At 51.0% G+C, this 27240-nt stretch overlaps 2 protein-coding genes across 4 annotated transcripts in view; both read left to right on the top strand.

Moving 5' to 3' along the window:
- The window catches only part of PCP4L1 (Purkinje cell protein 4 like 1), a 374963-nt gene that overhangs the window by 193808 nt on the left and 153915 nt on the right, over nt 1-27240 (top strand). Inside the window, exon 5 of one of the 2 annotated variants that reach the window (XR_012802605.1) lies at nt 11814-11835. The exons of the other annotated variant lie outside the window; for it this stretch is intronic. The gene's annotated coding sequence lies outside the window, so the exon portion shown is untranslated. Of the gene's footprint in view, nt 1-11813; nt 11836-27240 lie in introns of those variants that run through there. 2 annotated transcript variants of the gene reach the window in all.
- Nucleotides 22186-27240, top strand: part of LOC142499038 (Fc receptor-like protein 3) — a 44060-nt gene continuing 39005 nt past the window's right edge. The window contains exon 1 of one of the 2 annotated variants that reach the window (XM_075607809.1): nt 22186-22313. In XM_075607809.1, coding sequence (XP_075463924.1) covers nt 22283-22313 — 31 coding nt within the window. In that variant the 5' untranslated portion in view covers nt 22186-22282. The remainder of the gene's footprint in view (nt 22314-27240) is intronic. The other variant, XM_075607810.1, reaches the window with a different exon arrangement.

Here is a 27240-nt window from a genome sequence, read left to right as displayed (position 1 = left end):
GACGCGTGATGGCTGCTGGCTAGTGTGAGGGGCTGTTTTCTCCCGCGTGGGTGTACCTGGATTGCGAGCCTGTTGTGGTGCATCCGTGAGCGCGCTGGCGTGTGGATCACTGTTGTGGCTGTGGCTATCCCAGGCAGCATGTGCCATTGATGGAGCAGCGTCTTCTCCTCGTGGTCCTAGCGAGTCTTCGGTGTCTGTGGTGTCACTCCCTCCATGTTGAGATGGTGCGCTGGTGTTTACGCTGAAGAGGCTCCTTACGTAGTCTTCAGTGCGTCGGGCTGGATCCTCTGAGGCAATCCGTCTGTACGGTTGCTCACCGCCAACCTGATGCGCGGCTGATTCCAGGACTTCGGCTTGGGCTATGGCGGCGGCGGCTTCCTTCTCTTAGTTAAGTGCCTCTAGATCCGCGTCCAATTCGGCCTTTCTACGCACGGCGGCATTGGCAGCGGCATTGGCAGTGGCGTTGGCAGCAGCGGCGGCGGTAGCAGCGGCGGCGTTCCGCTCTTCCTCTTCTATGCGCGCTCTTTCTGCCCGTACGGTTGCCTCTCTCCGACCATATTCGGCCCTGGCACGTGCGGCCTCCACGGTGGCTCGCGCCTTGGTAGCGCTTGCACTTGCGCTGGACGCGTTGGATTGTGCTGATCTTGCTGACTTTGATGAGTGTCTGGATGTGCTGGAGCGCTGTGATGCAGTTTCCAGCAAAAGGTCCTTTCTCTGGTCTTCGGCCTCAGTAACAGTGGTCTGCATGAAGCCGTCACGCTCCCGGTCAGTTGCCTCCTGCTGGTCACGTTCGCTGAGGCTTTCCTACGTGTTAATTCTTTTTAGGTATGCGAGATATGTTTGTGACAGCATTTGGTAGCGTTTGTGACTTGACCTCAATTGGGCTATAGTTTGCCTAATTTGTTTCTCTTGATCACTAGTACTTGCAACGTTACATATTTCACGACCAGTGTCCTCCCTGGCCTTCTCTAACCTTTCGCGGTATGCTTCAATGTCAGTCTCATATTTTTCATGGGCCTTTTCTGTCAGTGTGACTGTCCGTTTGGGCCTTGCGCCTGCCCGCGCCTGTTGCACATGCGCAGTGGTCTCTGTGTCTGAGTGATCGCTTTCCTGCGTGATGTCTGGTGAGGCTCTGAGTTCTGCCATGCTGTAAGTGTGTGTAGGCCTTTTGCCAGTGCGTGTGGCGTGCGGTCTTTTACCTTGTCAGCGATGGGCGTCTGTCTCAGATGATGCCGAGCGGTGTCCTGCAGCGTGCAGCGTGGGGGTAGCTGTACTCACAGGTGTCCGGTGGCGTGGCCCTTGTCCTGGTGGGTGTCCGGTGGCATGGCCCTTGATGGCGCTGGCCGTGGGGACGTGCGCAGGGGTAGGTGGGAAGGTGGCTCCTCACTGTAGGGCTGTGCAGGGGGTGGACTCAGACAGAGAAAAAGGCAGTTAGGTATTGTGTAAGAAGCACTGTTTGTTGCAAGGCTGCTGTGCAGTTTGAGCTGCTGCTTGTCTGTTAAGGCTGCAGGCTGCTGTGCAGTTTGAGCTACTAGGTGCTTCCTTTGTCTGCTGTAGAGGCTGCTCTGTATAGCTGTGTATGCTGCTTGCATGTACTGCTGTAGAGGCTGCTCTATATTGTCATGGAGTCTGGAGTAGCAGCTCCTGTAAGTGTCTGTAAGGCACACGATATCTTTTCACTATTCTGGAAGCCAGAGGGTCACGTGGTGATGACTTAGCTCAGATAGTGTCAACTCGCCCTCTTTTCCAAGCACGACAAGGTCTGTTTCTTTTCTTACTTTATTTTGGAGAAAGTAGGTAAATACAGTTTCTTGTGTAGAGGTGTAGGTAACTCTGTGTGTGCTTAGTAGTAAAGGGAGGTGAAAAGATAATCCTGGAGCACCATTACAGGGGTTACAGTGAGGTACTCCCGAATCCAGGGAAAATGGTGGAAAGGAAAAAGCAATGTCTGCTGTGTAGTAAGATAGTCTGGGGACAGACCATCCGTGGCCAGAGCAGAGGGGGAGAAAGCAGACTAGCCCAATTGAGAGAAAGGCTGGGGCTGCCATGGCAACTCACAGGAGTGTCTGGGGAAGCTACAACATGTAGCAAAAATGTAGCATCTTTAATGCAGCAAGCTGCTGGGAGAAGGGAAATGGCACTGTGTTTGTGTGCAGAACCAAACACATACAGCTGGCACTAATAAGCTGACAAGCAGGGCTGCGAGGAAAAAGGGGGGGGGGGGTGAAACAGAAGTGTAGACAGGGGTATACCTGTTCCATGACAGGATATTTATTTTGAGTCACTGTTGATAAAACAAATTTCGTGACATTATGTAAAAGACTGCAAGCCCGACACTTGACACAACTAAAGTTACCCACAGGATTAGAAGCTAACCAGGTCTTCTCTACTATTTTAGTGGCACTTGGCCCTATGTCACTAGGTGCCAAATAATTTTTCACACTTTTAGCTTTCCTGTAAACGAAACTAGGTTTAACATTAAGGTGTGGGCCTAAAATCGGGTCATTGACTAATATTGTCCTGTGTTTATTGATAATTTTCTGGATCTCCCTACTCCCTGAATTGAAATTGGTAATGAAGGGTAATGTAATGGTATTATCATCAGATTTAATTGATTTCTGATTTCTAACCTTGCTCAACAATAAGGAGTGTCTGTCCATCCCCCCGACTTTCGCATGGGCTTTGGATAACAACTCCCTATCATAGCCTCTTGAAATAAATGTATAAAATAAGTGATCAGCCTGTATCTTAAAATCAGCATCCAGTCCACAATTTCTTTGAAGGCGCATGAACTGACCTAACGGTTTATTATCAATCCACGACCTCTTGCGGTTATTGGATGCTAATAATAGATTATTGGTGTCCACTTCCTTGAAGAAAGTCTTTGTAGTTATGACACCACCAGGTCCGATCTCCAGATGCAAATCTAAATAATCTATCGCTGAGGCACCAGAAGTAAAAGTAAACTTGAGATTGAATCGATTAAGGTTCAGATAATTGAAAAAAAGGCTTTAAGGATTCCTTATCACCGTCCCAGACGCATATTATATCATCTATAAATCTGCACCGAACTATAATATGTGAGGCGAAAGGATTATGGGACCAAATGCATTCCTGTTCCCAAAATCCCATGTGCAGGTTTGCATAACTGGGGGCAAAACGAGTCCCCATAGCAGTCCCACAAACCTGCACATAGAACTGGGAAAGAAACAAAAACTAAATATGTGTGAGGATGTATCTAATGGACTTCAGAATAAATTCTCCATTCAAAGGATGTAAAGTGGTATCTTTTTTTTAAAATAAACATTAACCACATCGAACCCCAGATCATGTGGTATATGTGTATAGAGTGAAGCGACATCGATAGTCCACCATCTATACAGTAAGTGTCTCTACACTCAATTTCCGTCAGTACATTTAAAACGGATGGGGTGTCTTTTATACAAGACGGGAGAACACCGACATATTTCTGCAGAAACTAGTCCACATACTGGGATACATTTGATGTAATGGGTTGTATTGCAGACACTATTGGTCTACCTGGGGGATTAGTTAGGGATTTGTGAATTGTAGGGAGGTGGTTAAAGATGGGAATTCGTGGGTTTTCAATGAATAAAAAATGATGTTCATTTTTATTCAGAACAGTTAGCAAGAGTGCTTCATCTAATAAAACGTTAAGGTCCTCTGTGTATTGTGTGGTTGGATGACTTTTAAGTTTAGCATAAAACACGCTATCACCGAGAAGCCTCAATCCTTCCTGCTCATAAACCACCCGATTTGGTAAAACCACCCCACATCCCTTGTCAGCTTGTCTGATAATTAAATCATTATTCTCTTGGAGACTTTTTAACGCTTGATGTTCTTTAAAATTTCGGTTATAATGTGATCTATTTCATTTAAAACCACTCACCATATCAGAAAATTCATTGTTAACAACGTTAAAAAATGAATCAATAGAGACTTCCGGTGACGTCGAGGGGGAATGGAAGCTTGATCGACGAGCTCCGGAGCCCCTCCAGCAGCATAGCCAAATAGTATAGCAAACGCAGCAAAACTGGAAAAAAAAACCCACTGGAATTAAATAAATAAAGTACCAGGGACGGAGCGAGGCGACCTGCGGAGTTCCGAAGTGCCTGCCTGAGGTCTCGGTGAGCGGGTGCTGGCGCTTAGGGGGCCCTCTTGTGAGCCGCTGCCCCTGCTGCAGATCTTCCCTCTCCTCCGCCCGCGTGACTCGGTCCCAGCTGCGGGACCGGAGGAGAGAGGCGGCGCGGCCCCAGGTCCCCCGTGTAATAAAGTATAAACGGACGGGGAGACGTTGGTGAACGGGGATGGAGACGGGCACCCCCCCCCCCTGTGGTATTAGAAAGGCGCACGCTGCAGCCTCCCGGCCGGGAAGGAGGACACTGGCGGCGATGCTTTGAAGGGAGACCCGCTCCCCCCCCCCTGAATAAAAATAAGGTAATAACCTGACCAGGGGACCTGTTGAGAGGGGAGAAAGCCAGGAAGGCAACCCCTTAATCAAGGGAGACATAGGCCCTGGCCACGTGGCAGGTGGTGAGGAGGAGGCCATCTTGAGGGGAATAACAGAGTCACCAACACACAAAGGTGACCTGAGAGCGGACGCCCTGCCTGTTGGGGATCCTGATCCTACTGACAGAGCATCTGAGTTATATATCCCTACACTCCCCCAGCAGTCTGGACTGAACTAAATAAATAACCCCTCAAAAAAATTATTCAAAATACTAGATAAAACCAGATCTGAATTGAAGCAGACACAACTAGATGAAGTGGAGAGGGCGTTAAGGTGGACCAAGCAAAAATATTATGATAAAGGTAACAAAGCTTAGTAATAAAACTTAGAGGACTGAGAACCAAAACGCAAATCTCAGCTATTCAAACTAGTTTAGGAACAAAAACATACAACGAGAAGCAAATAGCAAAAGAATTCTCGGAATTCTACCTAAAATTATACAATTTAAACTTCCCAAAGAATAGATTATCGGGATCGGAAGCTATCTCTGAATACTTGGGGAAGTGTAAACTTCCAGAACTTACAGAAGAAAATCAGTTAGAACTAAATAAGGATACAACACAGGAAGAACTTCTAGAAGCCATTGCTCAATTAAAAGCTAGTAAAACGCCGGGCCCGGATGGCTTCTCAAACCAGTACTACAAAAAATTTAAGAAGGTACTAGCCCCATATATGCTGGATATGTTTAATTCGTTCCTAGGGGGAGCAGATATTCAGACGACAATGTCTAAAGCAAACCTAGCAATCATACACAAGGAAGGGAGAGACCCATTACAATGCGGTAACTATCGCCCCATAGCCCTCCTTAATTCGGATCTAAAACTCTTTAGCAAAATCTTGGCAAACCGACTCACCCCAATATTGCCCAGTCTAATTCATATAGATCAAGTCGGGTTTGTCTCGGGAAGACAGGCCTCTGATAATACCAGAAAAATTATCAACCTTATAGACCATGTACACCTCTCAAATACGAAGGCTATCCTGTTGAGTCTAGATGCAGAGAAAGCATTTGACAGGATACGGTGGGATTTTTTATATCAAACTTTGATCAAATTCGGATTTAGGGGCCAATACTTAGAGGGGATCAGAGCCCTATACAAAACTCCCACAGCAGTCGTGAAACTCCCAGGAGGAGACTCAAGCCCCATAAAAATCACTAATGGTACCCGACAAGGATGCCCCTTATCTCTGCTTCTATTCGCCCTCTCCATAGAACCCCTGGCAGAGACAATTAGGGACGAAAAGAATATCAAAGGTATCGAAATTGGAGAGACAATTTACAAAATATCCCTGTTTGCCGACGACATTATCCTAACCCTGTCCAACCCACTGACGTCCCTACCAAATTTACAATCCCAATTAGACCAATTTAGTAAAATTTCGGGATATAAAATTAACACGGACAAGTCGGAGGCACTGAATCTTTCATTAACAACATCAGAAGTTAAGTTGTTACAGGCAAACTTTAATTATAAATGGAGCTCGATAAAAATTAAATATCTGGGAATACAGATAACGAGCTGTTTTAAGACCCTATACCAACACAATTATCCCCCCCTCTTTGAAAAGATTAGAAAAGATCTTCAGAGCTGGAACGAATATCAGATCTCTTGGCTAGGAAGAATAGCCATAGTTAAAATGAATATCCTGCCAAGACTCCTATATTATTTCCAGACGCTTCCAATAGACATCCCACTAGCAGAACTTAAAAATATCCAGAATAGAATTTTTCAATTCATCTGGAAAAACAAAAGACCAAGAGTTGCTAGAACAACTTTGCAAGCTCCAAAAGATTGCGGAGGTCTGGGAGTCCCGGATATCACTAAATACTATCTGACGGCCCAACTAAAACAAGCAATAATCTGGAATAACGACCCAACTACAAGTTGCTGGCTGGGGATTGAGTCTACCTATGCAGGACCCCCTTCTCTGCCGGCAAGCCTTTGGGCCGGGGAGGGAGGGAGAGCCTAGCAGATAAATTTAAACTGGGTGCAATGAGGTGTACATGGAGGATATGGTCAAGAAATAGGGAGAAATATCACTTGGCATCGTCCCCCACCCAAATGACCCCCATATTTAGCAACCCTGAGTTTATCCCAGGCTGCCTCCCAAAGGGACTTAGTAAATATAAAGAGCTAAGGTTGGTAATGGCTGATGACTATGTATCCAAAAATAAGATTCTTGCACTCCCAGAGTTGGAGAAAAAGCATAAAATTACAAATTTACCGGTGTTTGGTTATTAACAAATTCGACATTACCTACAAACAGTTTCAAAAGACACAGCGTTTGCTGCTATGACAAAATTTGAGAGATTATGCAGAAGAGGCTATTATTGCAAAGGTCTGATTTCTGAGGTATATCTGGGCCTGGCGTCAACTGCGGCACAATCTAAGCATAGTTACATGCTAAAATGGGCAGAGGACTTAAATCTAGACTTAGACAGAGATGACTGGGAGGATATCTGGGAAGCGGCCTCTAAAACATCAATCTGCACAACTATAAAAGAAAACATATACAAAATTCTGTTTCATTGGTACCTAACCCCAAATAGGTTGAGCCAGATTTTCCCCGGGTCTAGATTTGTGTTGGAGAGGATGTGGGCAAAAAGGAGACATGGCTCATATCTGGTGGAATTGCCCAAAAATTCAGTGGTTCTGGATCATGATACAAACAATGATACGAGAGCTCCTAGGGATAGAGATAGAGGTGGACCCACTGGTCCTGGTGCTGGCTAAACCAATAGAGGATCTACAACCCCAAGAGAACAAAATAATAAGCCACGTCCTCACTGCAGCTCGCTGCTCGGTAGCCGCGGCATGGAAAAAAATAAACACCCCCTCCAAGCAGACAGTACTGAGACGTGTCAGGGAAATAAGACAAATGGACCTCCTCTTGGCACACCTGGGTCAAAAGTTTGATAAATTCCATAAGGTTTGGTCAGTATGGCCAGACAATTAACAATAAAACATAGGGACCATACAAGACTGGAGTTAACAGGCTTTCCCCCCCTCCTCTCATTTCCCCTCCTCCACGCACCCCCCCCCCCCCCCCCTCTTCTTTCTTGCTTTTTTCTCCACTATCCTTGATTTTCTCCGAGAGAGATGACCGGAAGCAGCTGCTCCCTCAATAGGCTGTTAAAACTTAAAAAAGAAAAAATGTATAACAAATGTTTTTGTAGAACTCAACGGATGTAAGTTAATTTATAAGAAAAGACAACAAGAGTATTATTTATGTTGTAATAAAATGTTTAATATTTTTTCTTTTTATACACTGTGAAGTTGTAACAGTTGTATGTTGAAACCTGTTATTTGATGTCATTCTCTCAAAAAACAATAAAAAAATTGAAACAAAAAAATAAATGAATCAATTTACCTCCCTTTGGAGTGCGCTGGGTAACATTGTGACTGGGATTTGAAATGGGTATGGTGACACTTCAGGTCTCCATTATCCACATCAGTGGTTGTTACCAATATCAGATGATGGCCCTATATTATCCCCAGCACTCTTTAAAACGTGACGCTTCAATGTGAGGTTCCTAGTGAATTTGATAAGATCAGTAAATAATTGGAACCCATTAGGGGCGCGCGTTTCAGCAAACGAGAGACCTCTTTTTAAGGCTCCCTGTTCAATATCTGTGAGTGTAAACGTAGAGAGGTTAAATATACCCGTGTCAGAGCCCATTCATTTCTTTAACGTAGCTCTTATTTCTTGGACACGGGCCCCCCCTCTCGTCCCTCTTCTTGTACAAAAACGTCTTTGTTGCCCCTTTGGGGTTTGTTGATTTGACCTGTCCGGTTCCCATTCTGAACTCTCTGAGCCCCGAGGGGCCTGGAATCTCGATTTGAGCGTCTCTAAAAAAAAAAGAGAGAGTGTTCGCCAGATCGATTATCAGATCCATATCTAGAGGCTGAATAACTTTTGGCCTGATACCCGTCCCAAGGATGAGGACGTTCTCCCGCTCTCTTTTTTCATATTTATTTTGGTGTTTCCAATAAAACTTAGAATTTGATTGTTCATTCTTATGGCCATTGGAATGACCTTTCTTATAAAATTTGGAATGATCATGGCGTTTATCAGACACAGCATTCCCATCAGTATTAACCCTTCCACAAGATCTGGGTTGTGTTCCAACTGATTGGTTAATGTGCGGCTGCTGTGGCTGATTCACGGCATTAACCCTTTCAGTTCTTCTCCAATCCTTCTGCCTATTATTTAAATAGTCAGATTTATCTCAAAATAACTTATTTTTGCTTAGTTTTCATTATCTAGCTCTCAGATGGTTCCAGTGTCAACTTTACTTCATACTCTGTTTCAGTGCAGTCGTTTTCCTTGGTCAGAGGTTCTAATAGAGTAATGGCTTTAGAGATTTATTTTTCTAATTCTATTAGAGATTTATTTCTCTCATAGATTATAAGCTTCATTAACCCCATAGAACATTCCTCTAGGATCCTGTCCCATTCTTTCTGAAAATGGTCACTATCCTTTGCAAAGGATCTTAATTATTCGTAGTCCCCTAGGGACTCTTTTACACTCAATACATTTTAAATGAGTGTTTTTTTCCCCCCACCAATGTTTACTTTCCAAATTCTTAAAGTGATCTTCAATTGATATGTTTTCAGACTCTGAATCAAGGATTAAATTAGACTGTTCAGAAAAAAAGAGATTCACAGAATTTAACCCTTCTCTCCCTGCAGTTTGCTAAACTCCAAACCATATTGGGTAATAGTATATGCAATTAACTAATTAAATACAATTAACTAAAGTAGTGCACTATATTATATACAATGATATAAGTGAAAAAACAGTTGTGCACCAATTAAAAGAGCAGTTTAGAAATTAAGAAAAAACAAAAAACTGGTGGCGGCTGTGAGAGTCTCCGGTAGATTGTTCCAGTTTTGGGGTGCGCGGTTAGAGGAGGAGGAGTCGGGTGGTGGAAAATATAATAATAGTAGACAGAGTGACTTACACGGCCCTGTGTACGTCTGTGCCTCAATAGGGTGTCTTTCCCTGGCTCCGGCGACCCCGTCCCTCTGTGCGGGGAGACCCTCGTGGTTGACGCGATGACCCGTATGGATGACAAATATCCAGATGGTGCGGTTAAAACAATACTTTATTACACACATGCAAGTGCTGCAGAGAACTTACATATATAAAACATACGCAGGGTGCTCCGATCTGCGTCTCGCGTTGGCTCCTCTGTGCACCGCGTCCGGTGTGCAGGGCTGGAGTGTGGCAGTGACGAAATGCCGCGGAGGCTGGCAGGAATCAAGAAGGTGCACGCTACTCGAACAACGCGTTGCGCATCGCTAGATGCTTTGTGAGGTTCGGTAACGTGTACTACGGTCGGGTGGTTCCTTAAATACGCTGACACTTAATTGGTCATGCGCGCGCGCGCACCGGAAAATCATTGAGTCAAGACCATGCTTATGCGACTGACACGGTGGATTAATAATAAAACTGTTTATAAAACTATGTGATTAATACATAGTGTAAATCAGTACTGGTGGATATATCTGCACCAGAAGCCAATCCTATCATACATCTGCATGCTCTCCTATAGGTATGGCAGGGCTTAATGACAGAGAATTGGCTAGACACTGCACTCTAGTGGACACTACACAGAATGACAGCTGGCACTGAAATGAAATACTATGCTGCACATAGGGGTCATATACTACTACAGCACTGCACTCAAGTTCATACTACCCTCTAAAAATGGCTGACAGGCTCCTATCTAATACACAATTGGTAACTGATACTCGCAATATCATAACAACGCGATTGTGGTGTCAGATGGTGCCATTATCTGTAATCAAAACAATACAATTGTACTCATATTACTTCAAAGAACAATGACACAAATAGTCAATGATAAAAGCAGACAAATGGTCAGACAGTCACTCAGGTGAACGCCCCGAGATCTAAGTCCACCTTCAAACCCAATGGACTCATAGTTTTTCATTTATATGTAACGGATTGTCTGGACCTTCCTGACCCACCCAATCTCACATTGGCCCCTGTGGTCTAACCGGTCCCCATTACATGGTAGTGTCTGGTGGTGCACCTGCTGGCAACAGGACTCCTGAGTCTCCCGCATGATGGTGTTTGGGGACAGTCAATCCAGACAGGCAGCTAAGGTAGTGTGTGCGAGTCCTACTTACATACAGTGCAGCGCCTCCACCTCATCAGGATCTCTGCGTCCGCAAGGAGATGGTTCTGATGAGGACCTCCTCTGTGGTGCCTTCCTCTGCGGAGTAACTTCACACTCACACATGAGGGTTCTTGTGAATAAGGGCATCTTTATTGATGGTTCAGGTAGACTGCCCCTCACAGCGGTCAGCTCAGCCGCTCATTTCTCTGCTGCACTCCATTAGGAAGGTTCCTTCTCCTCTAATAGAGTTGCTCTCCACCTCTCCCCTCAGGGAGATTTACCAGCTTGTCTCTCTTGAGCTGCACAGGCTCACAGCTATTGCATCAGCCACTGCAACACTGTTGGAGACCTCCACATGACTCTCCTGAACAGAGTCAGAACACCAACTAAACTGGTAACTTTAGGCAGTGGGTGTCGTATATCACCTCCAGAAAACAGACACCCTCTGTGTCACTAATCGTGGACACACAGTATGTTGTCACTTCCTTTGGGACATATGACACCTCACCAGGGTTTGAGGGCAAACCTCCATGATTGTTACTGGCAACCCTGCATACTTACCAGGATTACTGCCAGCATGAAAGAGATATGTACACCAATTTTACACATGGCTACATATAGATTAAGGCACTCTCTATATAATGCAATACAAAATATGGGGTAAAATTACCGTCGAGGTGGACCCTTACAAGCACACTATCGCCAGTGCCATGTGATGGGTCCAATTCGTGCTGCTCAACCCAATAGGATCTATCCAGGCTCCTCATATATAGTATGTGAAAAAAGGGGGAGGGGATCGCAGAAATGAGCTGGAATATTGTGTACACAATACAGACAGGAATGGATGTACAATTAGAGGTGTGGGCAATGCACACAGATGGAGGTGTGACACATCAATGGTTTGGGAGAAAATAATAGCAATATTAATTACACGGCCATGTGTAAGCATGGAATATGTAGAAGGTTTCTTTGAGAGATTTTTTTCTGACTGTCCAGTCTCCAATTTCCCTCAAGTCCACGGATGATCACAGCAGTGTGTGAAGGATACGTATGTGAGATGTGAGATTCCCGGTCACATTTATTTATCTTTATTTATTTATAAAATGTGTTACCAGGAAGTAATACATTGAGAGTTACCTCTCGTTTCCACGTATGCCCTGGCCACATCTGTGTGCATATCCCACACCTCTAATTGTACATCCATTCCTGTCTGTATTGTGTACACAATATTCCAGCTCATTTCTGCGCTCCCCTCCCCCTTTATCATGTAAACCAGTTATTGCCTGTACATTCTGTATTATGTTTGTTAGTTAGTTGCCCAGATCACCTTTAGTTGTGGGTAGTGACCGAACCTCTGCCTCTCCTTCTGAGTCCGAGGGGGATGTGGGGGGGGGAGGGGGGGGGGCTCGTGAAGCCGCCATCTTCCTTCCCTGCTAAGCCCACATGGTTCTCTTGGTTGGAAGAACTGTGCCTGTTTCCGCCCCTGATCCCGGCTTCATGCTGCCGGATGTTGAGGCGGCGCTTGGCAGAGATTCCGCTCTCACCTGCGGTCTGAATATTGCTTTTTCTTGTGTAAGCAAAACACTGAGAATTAGTCGCATGTAGATTAAATACAAATACCATCATGAGCACATTCACGTCTCAGACAGATCCACAACCCTGTCCTTCCCCATTATCTCTTAGCATACCGTGCATCCACTGCAGCCAGGGATTCTGGGTAATGACATGCAAATGAGCACAGACAGGGCATATAATGTGTGCATGTTTTATAGCAGCAGCCCCGCTTACTTGCACAAGGGGTGCAGGGGGGTGGGGTCTCCCAGAGGTTTTCCATGATCCCCCAACATCCGGGGACCCCTACATCCTGGTTCCCAAGCAACAAAGTGTTTATTCCACGGGGAAAGAATACTTGCTTGGTGGACAGAAAATGGCGGCAGTGCCATTTTTGCCAAGGAACTCTTCTGGATTTTTACTCTAAATACTAGGATCCCCTATGGATTGAATACAGATTGGGATCTAAACCCATACTTAAAATGATTTGATACCTAATTAATTGTAATTGTATTATGAATTCATTAATTATCACTATATAAAAATTTATATGTATTATGAATCCATTTATTATATACAAATGTATATCTTTATGTATATACTAGCTGAGAGACCCGGCGTTGCCCGGGATGTAAATGCATAATAGGTAGTATTATTTATAAATCGTGGAACAATAGGTGACTGTTTGTTGTAAAGGTTGGATAATAATATTGAAAAGAAAGATGGAAGAAAATGTAACACGATGTTGTATAAAAATGGTTTATTGTAACCACACCACAGTACAATGTATATTTTGGTGCCATAAGTGATGTAAAAATCTGAGTCGTGTGTCCTGCTAGGGTGTGAGGCGGCGGGTGGCGCGTGGGTTGTGAGTGCTGTGTGCGAGTGGGGGTCCTGCTAGGGTGTGAGGCGGCGGGTGGTGCGTGGGTTGTGAGTGCTGTCTGTGAGTGGGGGTCCTGCAAGGGTGTGAGGCGGCGGGTGGCGCGTGGGTTGTGAGTGCTGTCTGTGAGTGGGGGTCCTGCAAGGGTGTGAGGCGGCGGCTGGCGCGTGGGTTGTGAGTGCTGTCTGTGAGTGGGGGGTCCTGCTAGGGTGTGAGGCGGTGGGTCAGTAATGTCGGTGCGTAGGGGCGGGAGGCAGCAGGTGTGTGTGGCGGCAGGTATGTGTCGAGTGTGGCGGGTGTCTGTTGAGTGCGTGCAGCGGCTGTGAGGCGGTGGGTGAAAGGCAGAGGCGGCCGGAGTAAGGGCGGGTGAAAGGCAGAGGCGGGGTGGGGAGGCGGTAAGGCGGGCATGAAGGCGAAGGGCGGCGAGAAGGGGAGGAGGGGGGCAAGGGGTGGAGGAGGGGGGCAAGGGGTGGAGGAGGGGGGCAAGGGGTGGAGGAGGGGGGGAAGGGTTAGAGGAGGGGGGGGAAGGGTTAGAGGAGGGGGGGGAAGGGTTAGAGGAGGGGGGGGAAGGGTTAGAGGAGGGGGGAAGGGTTAGAGGAGGGGGGGGAAGGGTTAGAGGAGGGGGGGGAAGGGTTAGAGGAGGGGGGGGAAGGGTTAGAGGAGGGGGGGGAAGGGTTAGAGGAGGGGGGGGGAAGGGTTAGAGGGGGGGGGGAAGGGTTAGAGGAGGGGGGGAAGGGTTAGAGGAGGGGGGGGAAGGGTTAGAGGAGGGGGGGGAAGGGTTAGAGGAGGGGGGGGAAGGGTTAGAGGAGGGGGGGGAAGGGTTAGAGGAGGGGGGGGAAGGGTTAGAGGAGGGGGGGAAGGGTTAGAGGAGGGGGGGGAAGGGTTAGAGGAGGGGGGGGGAAGGGTTAGAGGAGGGGGGGGAAGGGTTAGAGGAGGGGGGGAAGGGTTAGAGGAGGGGGTGGAAGTGTGGGAGGGGGTGGGAGGGGAAAGGGGAAAAAGAGGTGGAGGGGGGGGAAGAGGAGCGGAGGGGGGGGAAGAGGAGCGGAGGGGGGGGTGGAAAGGGGAGCGGAGGGGGGGTGAAGGGGAGCGGAGGGGGGGAAGGGGAGCGGGGGGGGGGAAGGGGAGCGGGGGGGGGAGGGGAGAAGCGGGGGGGGAGGGGAGAAGCGGGGGGGAGGGGAGAAGTGGTGGGAGGGGGGAGGTGGTGGAAAGGGGGAGAAGGGGGGAGGTGGTGGGAAGGGGGAGAAGGGGGGAGGTGGTGGGAAGGAGGAGGAGGGGGAAGGTGGTGGATAGGGAGAGAAGGGGGGATGTGGTGGGAAGGGGGAGGAGGGGGAAGGTGGTGGGAAGGGGGAGGAGGGGGAAGGGGAAGGTGGTGGGAAGGGGGAGGAGGGGGGAGGTGGTGGGAAGGGGGGGAGGGTGGAGGTGGTGGGAAGGGGGGGAGGTGGTGGGAAGGGGGGGAGGTGGTGGAAAGGGGGGGGAGGTGGTGGGAAGGGGGGGGAGGTGGGAAGGGGGAGGCGGAGGGAAGGCGGGGGGTGGGAGGCGGTGGGAAGGCGGGGGGTGGGAGGAGGTGGGAAGGCGGGGGGTGGGAGGAGGTGGGAAGGCGGGGGGTGGGAGGCGGTGGGAAGGCGGGGGGTGGGAGGAGGTGGGGAGGCGGTGGGATGGTGGGGGGTGGGAGGCGGTGGGAAGGGGGGTGGGAGGCGGTGGGAAGGGGGGTGGGAGGCGGTGGGAAGGGGGGGGGGAGGCGGTGGGAAGGGGGGGAGGCGGTGTGAAGGGGGGGGAGGCGGTGTGAAGGGGGGGAGGCGCTGGGAAGGGGGGGGGAGGCGGTGGGAAGGTGTGGGGGGAGGCGGTGGGAAGGGGTGGGGGGAGGCGGTGGGAAGGGGTGGGGGGAGGCGGTGGGAAGGGGTGGGGGGAGGCGGTGGGAAGGGGTGGGGGGAGGCGGTGGGAAGGGGGGCTGGGAGGCGGTGGGAAGGGGGGGAAGGGGGGAGGCGGTGGGAAGGGGGGGAAGGGGGGAGGCGGTGGGAAGGGGGGGGAGGCGGTGGGAAGGTGGAGGGGAGGCGGTGGGAAGGGGGGGAGGTGGTGGGAAGGGGGGGGAGGCGGTGTGAAGGGGGGGGGAGGCGGTGTGAAGGGGGGGGGGAGGCGGTGGGAAGGGGGGGGAGGCGGTGGGAAGGGGGGGTGGAGGGGAGGTGAAGGTGGGGGGGTGGAGGGGGGGGTGGAGGGGGGGTGGAGGGGAGGTGAAGGGGGGGGAGTGGAAGGGAGGTGAAGGGGGGGGTAGAAGGGAGGTGAAGGGGGGGGTGGAAGGGAGGTGAAGGGGAGGTGAAGGGGGGGGGTGGAGGGGAGGTGGTGAAGGGGGGGGGGTGGAGGGGAGGTGAAGGGGGGGTGGAGGGGGGGAGGTAAATGGGGAGGTGAAGGGGGGTGGAAGGGAGAAGTGGAGTGAGGGGAGGTGAAAGGGGGTGAGGGGAGGTGATGGGGGGGGAGGTGTGGGTGAGGGGAGGTGAAGGCCGCTCACTCACCCGTCCGGCAGGTCCCACGTGGATCTGAGGCGGGAGGCAGCGTGTTGTGGCCGCTCTCCCGCTGTGTCCCGGGCGCTCGCTCGCTCCCCCGCTGACTGTAGCGGCGCCGGGGGGGGGGGGGGTATCGGGGAGACACTGACACTGGAGGGGAGGGGGGGTGGAGGGGAGGTGAAGGGGGGGTGGAGGGGGGTAGAGGGGAGGTGAAGGCCGCTCACTCACCCATCCGGCAGGTCCCACGTGGATCTGAGGCGGGAGGCAGCGTGTTGTGGCCGCTCCCCCGCTGTGTCCCGGGCGCCACCATCTTGGGCACTCGGCGCCGCGAGGCAGCCTGCCTGGCCACTGGCTGTTCCCCCGCCGGGGAGGGGGGGCATGTATATGTGTGGGGGGGGGAGAGGTGGGAGATATAGAGGGGGGGTCTCGCACGGCCGCTGACACTGGGTGGGGGGGGGGGCGCTGAAGGGCTAATAATAGTGTGTGTGTGTGTCCCGCTGACTGTAGCGGCGCCGGGGGAGGGGGGGGGGTCGGTGTGAAAGCGCGGGAGACACGGGGAGAGGAGGAGGTGCGCGCGGGTGCTGCTAACACTGTGAGCCCCGTGTGTGTGTGTGTGTGTGTGTGTGTGTGTCCGTGTGTGTGTCCCTGTGTGTGTGTCCCTGTGTGTGTGTGTCCGTGTGTGTGTGTCCCTGTGTGTGTGTGTGTGTCCCTGTGTGTGTGTGTGTGTGTGTGTCCCTGTGTGTCCTTTGGCCCGTCACTCCGCCTCAGGCCAATGAGAGGTGTGCGGGGGCGGGCCAAGGGACCAATGAGATTTCCCCTAGGGACACCGGACATCCAGGCAGGCAGGCAGGCATGCATGCATGCAGGCAGGCAGGCAAACATACAGTGCTTTCACTAATATAGTATAAGATATTCTATTTGCATATTATAATCTATTTGCATTACCATCAATTTCTATGCATATATTTGATTGTATGATGATAAAATAAATTACATACTTATAAGTGCTATAGATAGACTGGGAAAACTAAACTATGTTATATCACTTACACTATAAGATACTCATCCTCAAAGCTGTATATGGTTAAGATTATGATCTGAAACATATGAATCCCATACCCATACCTTAGGAATATAACTTACATACAATTGTAAAAAAATCTGTTGGTGCAAGCATGTATGCTAGTTATTCATTAGGTTTGATTAAATAAGTGAATATATTGACTAAATTGTAGGTACATGCTGGTTATAAAATCTTGGATAGGGTGGGGATATGTGGATTCATATGTTTCACAACCCAATATATAAATAAATATTTCTTTTAAACTTGTAACGATCAGCGTTTTTTCATTAAAGCTTGCTTGTAATTTTTCTTTAAACTTGCTTGTGTTTTTTTTAATTGATTTTATCCGTATTATATGTTTGTATCTTTAGTTAATATATATTATGTTTCAATAGATTAATAAAGTTGTTTGAAGTTATGTTAGATTGTTAAGTTTATATTGTCAATAAAGTTTGTTGTGTTTCTTGACGCGCTGACGTCACCGCGACACCCGCCGTGAAGCGTGGTACTCGTGATGCACTCTGGTAACAGGGCGCATTGCAGGTGATACAGCTAAGCGACGGGTTAACGGGACGTTTGGCGGGAAAAGGAGACTATATTAGGTAAGGGGGAATATTAGATCATTGTACACCTTGATAAAGAGCGCACGCTCGAAACATGTCGGTGGGGGCCTGAGGGCTCTATTTTTTCTGTCAACCATGCTCTGACCATAATAAACCTCTCATTTTGGGAAACACTCTCTAGCATTTTTTTGTAGCTGTGCTCCAATTCTCCTTTCTGGATATCTGCCCTTGCTGTGGAGTACCGGATGCACGCACCTAGGAAGGTTAATCCCTGGAGGACCACCTGCCTTAAGTGAGTTTATTTACTCTATATACACCGTTTTCTCCCATTCAATGATTTGGCTGGACACTAGCTAGTGTGAGTATTTACCAATTGGGGTTATACTCTTCCGGTTTATTGATACCTGGTGGAAATAGGTGTTTATGCTATAGGTGGTCACCATTTATATGTGGGATACTCCAAGGACAAACACTATGTTATACATCAGCGTTTCCCAAACGTTTTTTTTTCCGTGACCCGGTTATTTTTGAACTTCTCCTTCGTGACCCACTAAAATTTTTATCGCCTATACTGGCCTATAGGGCCTGCACAGACACACACACAGCCACTGATACACACACACACACAGCCACTGATACACACGCAGCCACTGACACACGCAGCCACTGACACACGCAGCCACTGATAAACACACACACGCAGCCACTGACACACACACACACGCAGCCACACTGAGACACTGCTACACACACACACACACACACTGATACACACACACACAGACACTGCTACACACACACAGACACTGCTACACACACACAGACACTGCTACACACACAGACACTGCTACACACACACAGACACTGATACACACACACAGACACTGATACACACACAGACACTGATACACACACAGACACTGATACACACACAGACACTGATACACACACAGACACTGATACACACACAGACACTGATACACACACAGACACTGATACACACACAGACACTGATACACAAACACAGACACTGATACACACACACACAGACACTGATACACACACACACACACTCATACACACAGACACTGATACACACAGACACTGATACACACAGACACTGATACACACAGACACTGATACACACAGACACTGATACACACAGACACTGATACACACAGACACTGATACACACAGACACTGATACACAGACACACACAAACACACACACTGATATATACACACACACACACACACAGCCACTGATACACACACACTCTGATACACACACACAGACACTGATACAGATACACACACACACAGCCCCTGATACACACACACACACACACACTCGCTTTCCCCTATACGCACACAGACACAAACAGTGAATTACAGGCAATGACGGATGTGAGTGACTGGAGGGGGGGGGGGGGCAGGGACTGGGTGGGAGGGGGGAGGGGGGACTGGGACTGGGTGGGTGGGAGGGGGGACTGGGTGGGTGGGAGGGGGGACTGGGACTGGGTGGGAGGGGGGACTGGGACGGTGGGAGGGGGGACTGGGACTGGGTGGGTGGGAGGGGGGACTGGGTGGGTGGGAGGGGGGACTGGGACTGGTTCGGTGGGAGGGGGGGACTGGGACTGGGTGGGAGGGGGGGACTGGGACTGGGTGGGACTGGGGACTGGGTGGGGGGGACTGGGTGGGTGGGAGGGGGGACTGGGTGGGAGGGGGAGGGGGGACTGGGTGGGAGGGGGAGGGGGGACTGGGTGGGAGGGGAGGGGGGACTGGGTGGGGGGGATGGGGGACTGGGAGGGGGGACTGGGACACTTGGGTGGGAGGCAGTGACTGGGTGGGTGTGTGGGAGATGGTGGGTGAGTGACTGGGTGGGTGGGAGACAGTGGGTGGGTGGGTGACAGTGACAGTGACAGTGACTGGGTGACAGTGACTTTGACAGTGACTGGGTGGGTGGGTGACAGTGACTGGGTGGGTGGGTGACAGTGACTGGGTGGGTGACAGTGACTGGGTGGGTGACAGTGACAGTGACTGGGTGGGTGACAGTGACATTGACAGTGACTGGGTGGGTGACATTGACTGGGTGGGTGGGTGACAGTGACTGGGTGGGTGGGTGACAGTGACTTGGTGGGTGACAGTGACTGGGTGGGTGACAGTGACTGGGTGGGTGACAGTGACTGGGTGGGTGACAGTGACTGGGTGGGTGACAGTGACTGGGTGGGTGACAGTGACTGGGTGGGTGACAGTGACTGGGTGGGTGGGTGACAGTGACTGGGTGGGTGGGTGACAGTGACTGGGTGGGTGGGTGACAGTGACTGGGTGGGTGACAGTGACTGGGTGGGTGACAGTGACTGGGTGGGTGACAGTGACTGGGTGGGTGGGTGACAGTGACTGGGTGGGTGACAGTGACTGGGTGGGTGACAGTGATTGGGTGGGTGGGTGACAGTGACTGGGTGGGTGACAGTGACTGGGTGGGTGACAGTGACTGGGTGGGTGACAGTGACTGGGTGGGTGACAGTGACTGGGTGGGTGACAGTGACTGGGTGGGTGACAGTGACTGGGTGGGTGGGTGACAGTGACTGGGTGACAGTGACTGGGTGGGTGGGTGGGTGACAGTGACTGGGTGGGTGGGTGACTGGGTGGGTGGGTGACAGTGACTGGGTGGGTGGGTGACAGTGAGTGGGTGGGTGACAGTGACTGGGTGGGTGGGTGACAGTGACTGGGTGACAGTGACTGGGTGTGTGGGTGGGTGACAGTGACTGGGTGGGTGGGTGACAGTGACTGGGTGGGTGACAATGACTGGGTGGGTGACAGTGACTGGGTGGATGACAGTGACAGTGACTGGGTGGGTGACAGTGACTGGGTGGGTGGGTGACAGTGACTGGGTGGGTGACAGTGACTGGGTGGGTGGGGTGACTTACCTTGCCGCCGGACGCTTTCCCCTGCTGCCCCCGATATCCCCTGCTGGCCGGGACGGGAGGTGGGCTTGGGGGCACGGGAGGTGGGCTCGGGAGGGGGTGGCACGGGAGGTGAGCTCGGGAGGGGGTGCCACGGGAGGTGAGCTCGGGAGGGGGTGGCACGGGAGGTGGGCTCGGGAGGGGGTGCCCCGGGAGGTGGGCTCGGGAGGGGGTGCCCCGGGAGGTGGGCTCGGGAGGGGGTGCCACGGGAGGTGAGCTCTGGAAGCGGGTCGCGGGAGGAAGCAGGCCGCAGAGGAGCTGGTACTTCCTCCTCCGTCCCACGTTGGGAGTGGGGGGGAGGAAGGGAGCGGGCCCTGCTTGCCCTGCGCATGCGCGCGGGACCGCGGGGGGAATCGCTGCAATTTTTTTTAACTCAAGCGGGGGGGGGGGCTAGGAGGAGACACCGGGCGGCCAGCCTCGCTGCGACCCGGCAATTTTGGTGCCGTGGCCCGGTGCCGGGTCGCGACCCACCATTTGGGAAACCCTGTTATACATTATAATTGAAGTTGCTGAGTCTACGTTTTAAGAGCACCACACAGTCTGGTTTTCTACTGCACATTCACGTCTCAGACAGATCCACAACCCTGTCCTTCCCCATTATCTCTTAGCATACAGTGCATCCACTGCAGCCAGGGATTCTGGGTAATGACATGCAAATGAGCACAGACAGGGCATATAATGTGTGCATGTTTTATAGCAGCAGCCCCGCTTACTTGCACAAGGGGTGCAGGGGGTGGGGTCTCCCAGAGGTTTTCCATGATCCCCCAACATCCGGGGACCCCTACATCCTGGTTCCCAAGCAACAAAGTGTTTATTCCACGGGGAAAGAATACTTGCTTGGTGGACAGAAAATGGCGGCAGTGCCAGTGCTCTTTCCGGCAGAAAATAACATCGGGAACTGTTTTCTCTTTCTGATGGTGACACTGGCGAATGTTTGAAGCTGAAGAAATAAATCATTTTACTGGCAACTGAGGGGGGGGGGGGGAGCTTTAACTCCTGTTGCTCAGTATAACTACTCTCTGTAATGCCTGATGCAGGGATTCCCTACTCCAGTCCTCAAGAACTCCCAACAGGTCAGTTCCATCAAACTGACTGAACCACCTGTGCTGAAGCAGGGATATCCTTAAATCTGACCTGTCACGGGTTCCTGATAGGGTTGCCACATTTAAGTTTTTATAATCTGGGACGACGAAATCCGGTATAAAATCTCCCTCCTTCTCCCTCCCTCCTACACCCCCGCTCCCCAGCCCAAATTCCGACACGACTTGAAATCCTGGTAGCGGCTGGAGAGAGCTGGGACCCAGAAGCCAACAGAGGCCCAGCAAATATGGGACAATTATGCGTCCCGCCAGCTCTTTTCAGGGACAACGGGACAATGCACTGGAAAAAGCGGTAATTCCATCATCTGGAAACCTAAGTTCCTGAGGTCTGGAGCTGGGAACCACAGGGATAATGGAACGAGCGGAGCAAAACTGTTGGTTTGCAGCATGTATCATGAACATTTTAGATCTCAATTATTGCAATAAACATTTCCATAGGGTGTATCTTGGTCCTGAATGTATTTGGTGCTTTTGTTCAATTGTTCCCCTGTGTGTGCACCTCATAGTGTAAATAGGAGGGAAGGAAACAGGTGACTCATTCCAATGGGATGAATACAATTCTGGGTCACCCGTTCTGCCGGATGTGAGGGAACATGTGACAGGTGCACAAACCGTGCGGGCCAAAAACCCACTTCAAATGGCATGTATTTAATTAACAAGCTTCCTCTGTGATGTAGATTTGAAGCCATTCTGTGCTGGACGGGTCAGCAGCGCACTGCGAGGCTGTATGTCTTAGGTCCCACCGGCACTCAAGGGTTAAGAAGAAATGGTTCAGTCAGTGCAAATGTTTCCTGTTACAGAGGCCACAATAAAACGATATATGGACCCTAATTGTACTCTTGGGACGCTTGGTGCTAAAGTTGGGTGGGGATGTTTTGAGAAGTGTGTGGGGCGTCAAAAATAGGGAAGTGAAACGTGTTAGACTTTCTGCTTCTAGCTCATGAAGTTAAGGATTCTGTAGCTACGGGCGGCAGTCACCATGTTAGTGCTGGCGCTGGCGGTGTTACTATGTAAGTACTGGGGGGTTACGTGCTTTCTTTGAACATTTTACCTATGATACTGACAGTACCTCAGTATGATACTAACAATACCTCAGTATGATACTAACAATACCTCAGTATGATACTAACAGTACCTCAGTATGATACTAACAGTACCTCAGTATGATACTGACAGTACCTCAGTATGATACTGACTACCTCAGTATGATACTAACAGTACCTCAGTATGATACTAACAGTACCTCAGTACCCACTGTGCTCCAGTCCTTTTGCATCTTACTTCTTACAGACGCCGCTGTCATTGAAGAAATTATAATTTGGTTAAACCAGTTGAGGTTATAGACCCGAAGCTTCCGCAGAACTTTGTTTGTTTAAGAAGCAAGTAGAGATCTTATTAATATTCAGGGTTTTTTTTTTAAACTTAATTTATTATTTAAATTTTGGGGGAAAAAAACATAGGGAAAGGGATACAGAAGAGAAAAGGAGGGAGTACCACCACTTTAACACCTGGATCCAAAAAATACAGAATTACATAACAGCAGCAGCGCCGATAATCTTAACTCTACAGATTACACAGAAATATTCAGTTTTTTAATCCTAATTGGAAACTAAAAGCGGTAATAAGATTGGATTCCTCTTAGAGGAAACCGGAGCCGTATTTAGTTCTAGCGACGTCTAAGAATAAACAGACGGGTGTCTGAGACGGCAACATATAGACTTTTACAGTGAGTGGGAAAACAAGACGCCATTTAATGAGGCCGCACGTCCTCTGACCGAAGTGACCAGGGTAATAGTGACGTTTCATGGGGCACATGTAGGTCGCTGGCACTCTGCTTTTTAAACTAATACAAGTATAAGTTTATTTCAATCCTTTTCATATCTTTTTATTTTAATGTTTCCAAAGTTACCGCTTTCTTTACAGGTTTTAATTCTCTTTTACAATCTTTACTTAATGTCTTTGTGATAGGAGTGTGTGTAACCGTGTATCTGCGAGCGCATTGTTAATCTGCGTATTGCTGCGGGCGGGTTTTAGTAAAGCGATTCTCATGAGTTTGCTGCGGAACAGCTTAAAGTGACTGCAGAGACGTGTAATCACAGCACATTGCACAGGGGGAAATATACAGTATTTAAAAATATATATGTAGCGGTCATGTAAAATGCCTACAGTCATCTCTCCTGTTGGCAGTAAGGCCTGGTAAGTGTGGGCATGCCAGCAGTAATTATGGAGGTTTCCCCTCACACCCTGGTGGGGTGCCCTGTGTATGGCTGGGACTGGTCACATGCTCTGACTCCATGGTTAGTGATGTCAGAGGCGTGTCAGCCTCAGAAGCTTACATAAGGCACAGCACTGTGTTTAAAAGTTAGTTCTGCTGAGAGGAGGAGGGTTGGTTCAGTTGAGGAAGAGTTCCAGCTCTTGTCAGAGCTGAGGAAGGAGTTCAAGTTCTATCAGAGTGTCAGTTATGTTATAGTAACTCCATGGGAGGCTGTGTCCAGGGACCTGGCACAGGACAGTGATTCCTGCGGGAATAAGTGAATCCCTGATCTAGGTGATATACCTATCTAAAGGGAGCACGGGCGAGATGATTGGCTGAATATACCCATTGTGGAGGGCAGCTATGCCCACCGTGACAATAAAGATGGAGCTGATCAGAGAAACCCCTGTGTGTGAGAGTCCCATGATTATACAGGAGGTTGCACCACCGAGGAGTTCCTCGTCAGGATCATCCCCATGCGGACGCAGGGACCCTGGTGAGGTGGAGGCGCTGCACTGGAACTAGGTGAGACTCAGCACACTACCTCAGCTGCCTGTCTGACGGGTCCTCCCCACACACCATCATGCGGGAGACTCAGGAGTCCTGTAGCCAACAGGTGCACCATCAGGCATATTCACACTGTAATGGGGTCCGGTTAGACCACAGGGGCAAATGTGAGATTGGGTGGGTCAGGCCGGGCCAGAAATACCGTTACATTTGGAGGCGAGCTGCTGAGATCAGATCCGTCAACAGGACAGGCTCTAGCTAGGCACACTGGGAAACAGGGAGAGTGTCTGCTGCCACTTTGTGCTGCGTAGGGACGGACCTAGGGGTGGTCAGAGGGGCTGACGGGATATTGTCAGTTCGCAGGGACAACCTAGGGGCCTGAAGGGAGTGAGGGGTCTGGAGCCGGGTTATAGCTGACCGAGTCACCTTGAGGCAGTGCTAGTTGGTAGGATGCCAGAAGGGATAGCCTGTTAACTTGGTCAGGAGTCCTGGAGAGGGTCTGCGCTAGGCTGACCAAGACAGGTAGACGCCCCAAGTACTGCATGGCAGAGCCAGAGTACCTAGCCCATTCCAGACACTCACCGTAGGGAGCACAGACTGGGAGGAAGGAGCCACAGCAGACACTGAGAGAGTGAGCCTAGCCTGAGGTAGTGCAACACTGGGTCACACCTAGATAAGGTACACATGTGGTGGTGCATCTGAAGCTGATCTTTATTGTACCGGTGTGGTGGCTGCCCCGCAGAGTGGAGCCCCATGTACGACAACTGTTACGAGAGAGTGGAGGATCCGCGTGGTGCGGAGAACATGAAATGGCGGACAGAGGCTGATGGGGAGGGCACCCGTGGCGTGCAACCCACTGAAGAGCAGACTGTCGCCGAGTTGTCATTGACCAGGCTGCTCTGGAGCGGAGCGAAGGCTATGGCTGCCCCGTTTTTATCCTGTATGGGACAGCGAGGGGCCACCCTTGAAGAGTGTGAAGAAATTGTTATAATTGGGGGAGAACCCCGTGAGGAGAGCAAACAGATGGACTTTTTGGGCTCAAAAGTCAACCAAAATGGCGGTTCCCGCTTGCTAGGGAAACCGCATGGGACAGTTACAGAAAATGTGGCTGGTGCAGGACTTGCAAAAAGCTGGCCGGGAATGGCGCGAACAGCAGAGCCCCGCCCTAAAGGGGGGCATGGCGCGAAAGCTATGGCTGCGCCGGGATGGACAGTGACTAATTCAGCCCCTGTGCTGAGTCAACCGTTGAGTTTATGGGACCCTCCCCTGATTTCTACCAGGGGGAGTGACTATCAACTATGGCCTGTGGGGATGCACCCACTGGGCCCAGGGACTGATATCCAGACGGCGCCACTACAGAAAGTAGTTCCGGCCGTGGAAGAGCCGTGGAAAAAGGATGGTTATCTTGCACGAAGGGCGGCTGCCAGGAGAAGGCGGGAACTAGCCGCGGGAAAAGACCCCCACCCTTGTGGGGAAATTGGCGCGAAAACGCTAACCGCGCCCACCAGGACTGAGAGAGGTGCGGCCTTAATTAGGGGGCATGATATTCCCCTGTGGGACCCGCCCATTATTGCAACCCCTGGGGGCGGGTTCCAGCTCTGTCAGAGAAGGGAGGAGCCGAAGCAGGGAGTGGCGGATCCAGCAACTTCCATCAGTCAGTTGCGAGGAACCACTGAGAAGGAGAGACCTGTACAGGAAGTGGCTCCTGTAAAGAGAATGGCCTGCTCCTCCACTGTGGGCACAATGGTCTCTACACAGCCCTACTCAGTGCCCGGCGGGGTGCTAGTAGTGAGGGTGGCCAATACCGAGACGGTGGTTGGGCTATGCCTACAATGCGGGCTGCCCGGAGGCACGGTCAACACGGCGGCACGTGGCCCTCATTGCGGGACTTTGTACCTGTGGCCTATGCCCACATTCATTCCTATACAGCCTGCTGACCCCCCGGTGGACGTGACAAGGCGCTCCGCCGAGTCCCCGGGCGCGCTATGGCTCAACCGCGCGAGTCCCGGAACCAAGGGACTGGAGCCGGTCAAGTCGGCTGGGTCACTGGCGATTGAGGCGGCTGAATCAACCCCCGCGTTCGGGGAAAAGAGACTGTCACCCCGCCCGGAGACCCCTAAGTCCGGGCGAGGGGATTACTCAGACGAGGACCTCCGTGAGCTGGCGGTAGTAAAAACGGAGCTGAAAAGGCATACCGGGAGAACGACACCCCGTGGGGTGAGTGGCAGGACGTCCCCCGCAGATCGGCGATCCGACCGACGGAGTCCCGCCATCCCAGGACCTGGCGGAGACGGGAGAGAGACGCCTACACCCCTGCGGACGGGTAAGCCAAGCAGCCCTATTACTTACTTGGTCACAACAGACGGCGAAGCGCTGGAAGGGCCGCGCCAGGCCCCGAGCGCACGTGGAGTGGCGGCATCACTTCCGGCGGCGACGGCGGAGCAACCGGATGTCGTCGTGGAAGAAGAGATCCCGCATGGGGGTCCCACGCAAGATGGCGATGCTTCCGGTTCCGGGGAGGACTTCACTTCCGGTGGCGACGGCGGAACCCAGGAAGAAAAAGCAGCGACGCTTCGGCGATCGGGGGAAGGTCCCCGATCACTTACAAGGCCCAGAAATTGGAGAGACGATCTCAGGACTGAGGAGGGTGAGACATCATCCTTGGACCAGTCTACGGACAGCCAGGAGCGGGTCGTAACCCCGTGGGGTCCCGTTCCGTGCCCCTATGCCCAAACCCCCGCCATAGTTAATACCCCTACCCCCATCACACGGTCACCGGGTTCACCGCCTAGCCTGGAGTACGTGGACAATTCACAAGGGGGAGAGGGAAGACGGACTGGGGAAAGACAGCGCAGTGGCGCTACGGAGGGCGATTCACGGGGAGGGGGAGAATTGAGGGTAGCAGATACAGCACCCCAACCGGCAGTAAAGGCTCCGGGGTCCTCAAGGTGGTCCAACTCGCGATCCACAAGGTCGTCAGGGGTATTTTCATTTGACGACAACAGGGAACCAGGGCCTAACCCATTTAAGGAGACCCGGTGGTGGGCCCCGTTATTTGAAGGGTACTCCGCGTGGATGGACCGTACTCGGTTCCTCATCCGGCGGGAGGACGTGGTAGATTTCTGGTGGAAAGAGGGAGAGTTTACACCCGAGCAGAGGGACAGGGAATTACAGAA

This window comes from Ascaphus truei, chromosome 7 (assembly GCF_040206685.1).
Source record: "Ascaphus truei isolate aAscTru1 chromosome 7, aAscTru1.hap1, whole genome shotgun sequence".
NCBI lineage: Eukaryota > Metazoa > Chordata > Amphibia > Anura > Ascaphidae > Ascaphus > Ascaphus truei.
This window is presented reverse-complemented; position numbering and strand designations above follow the sequence as displayed.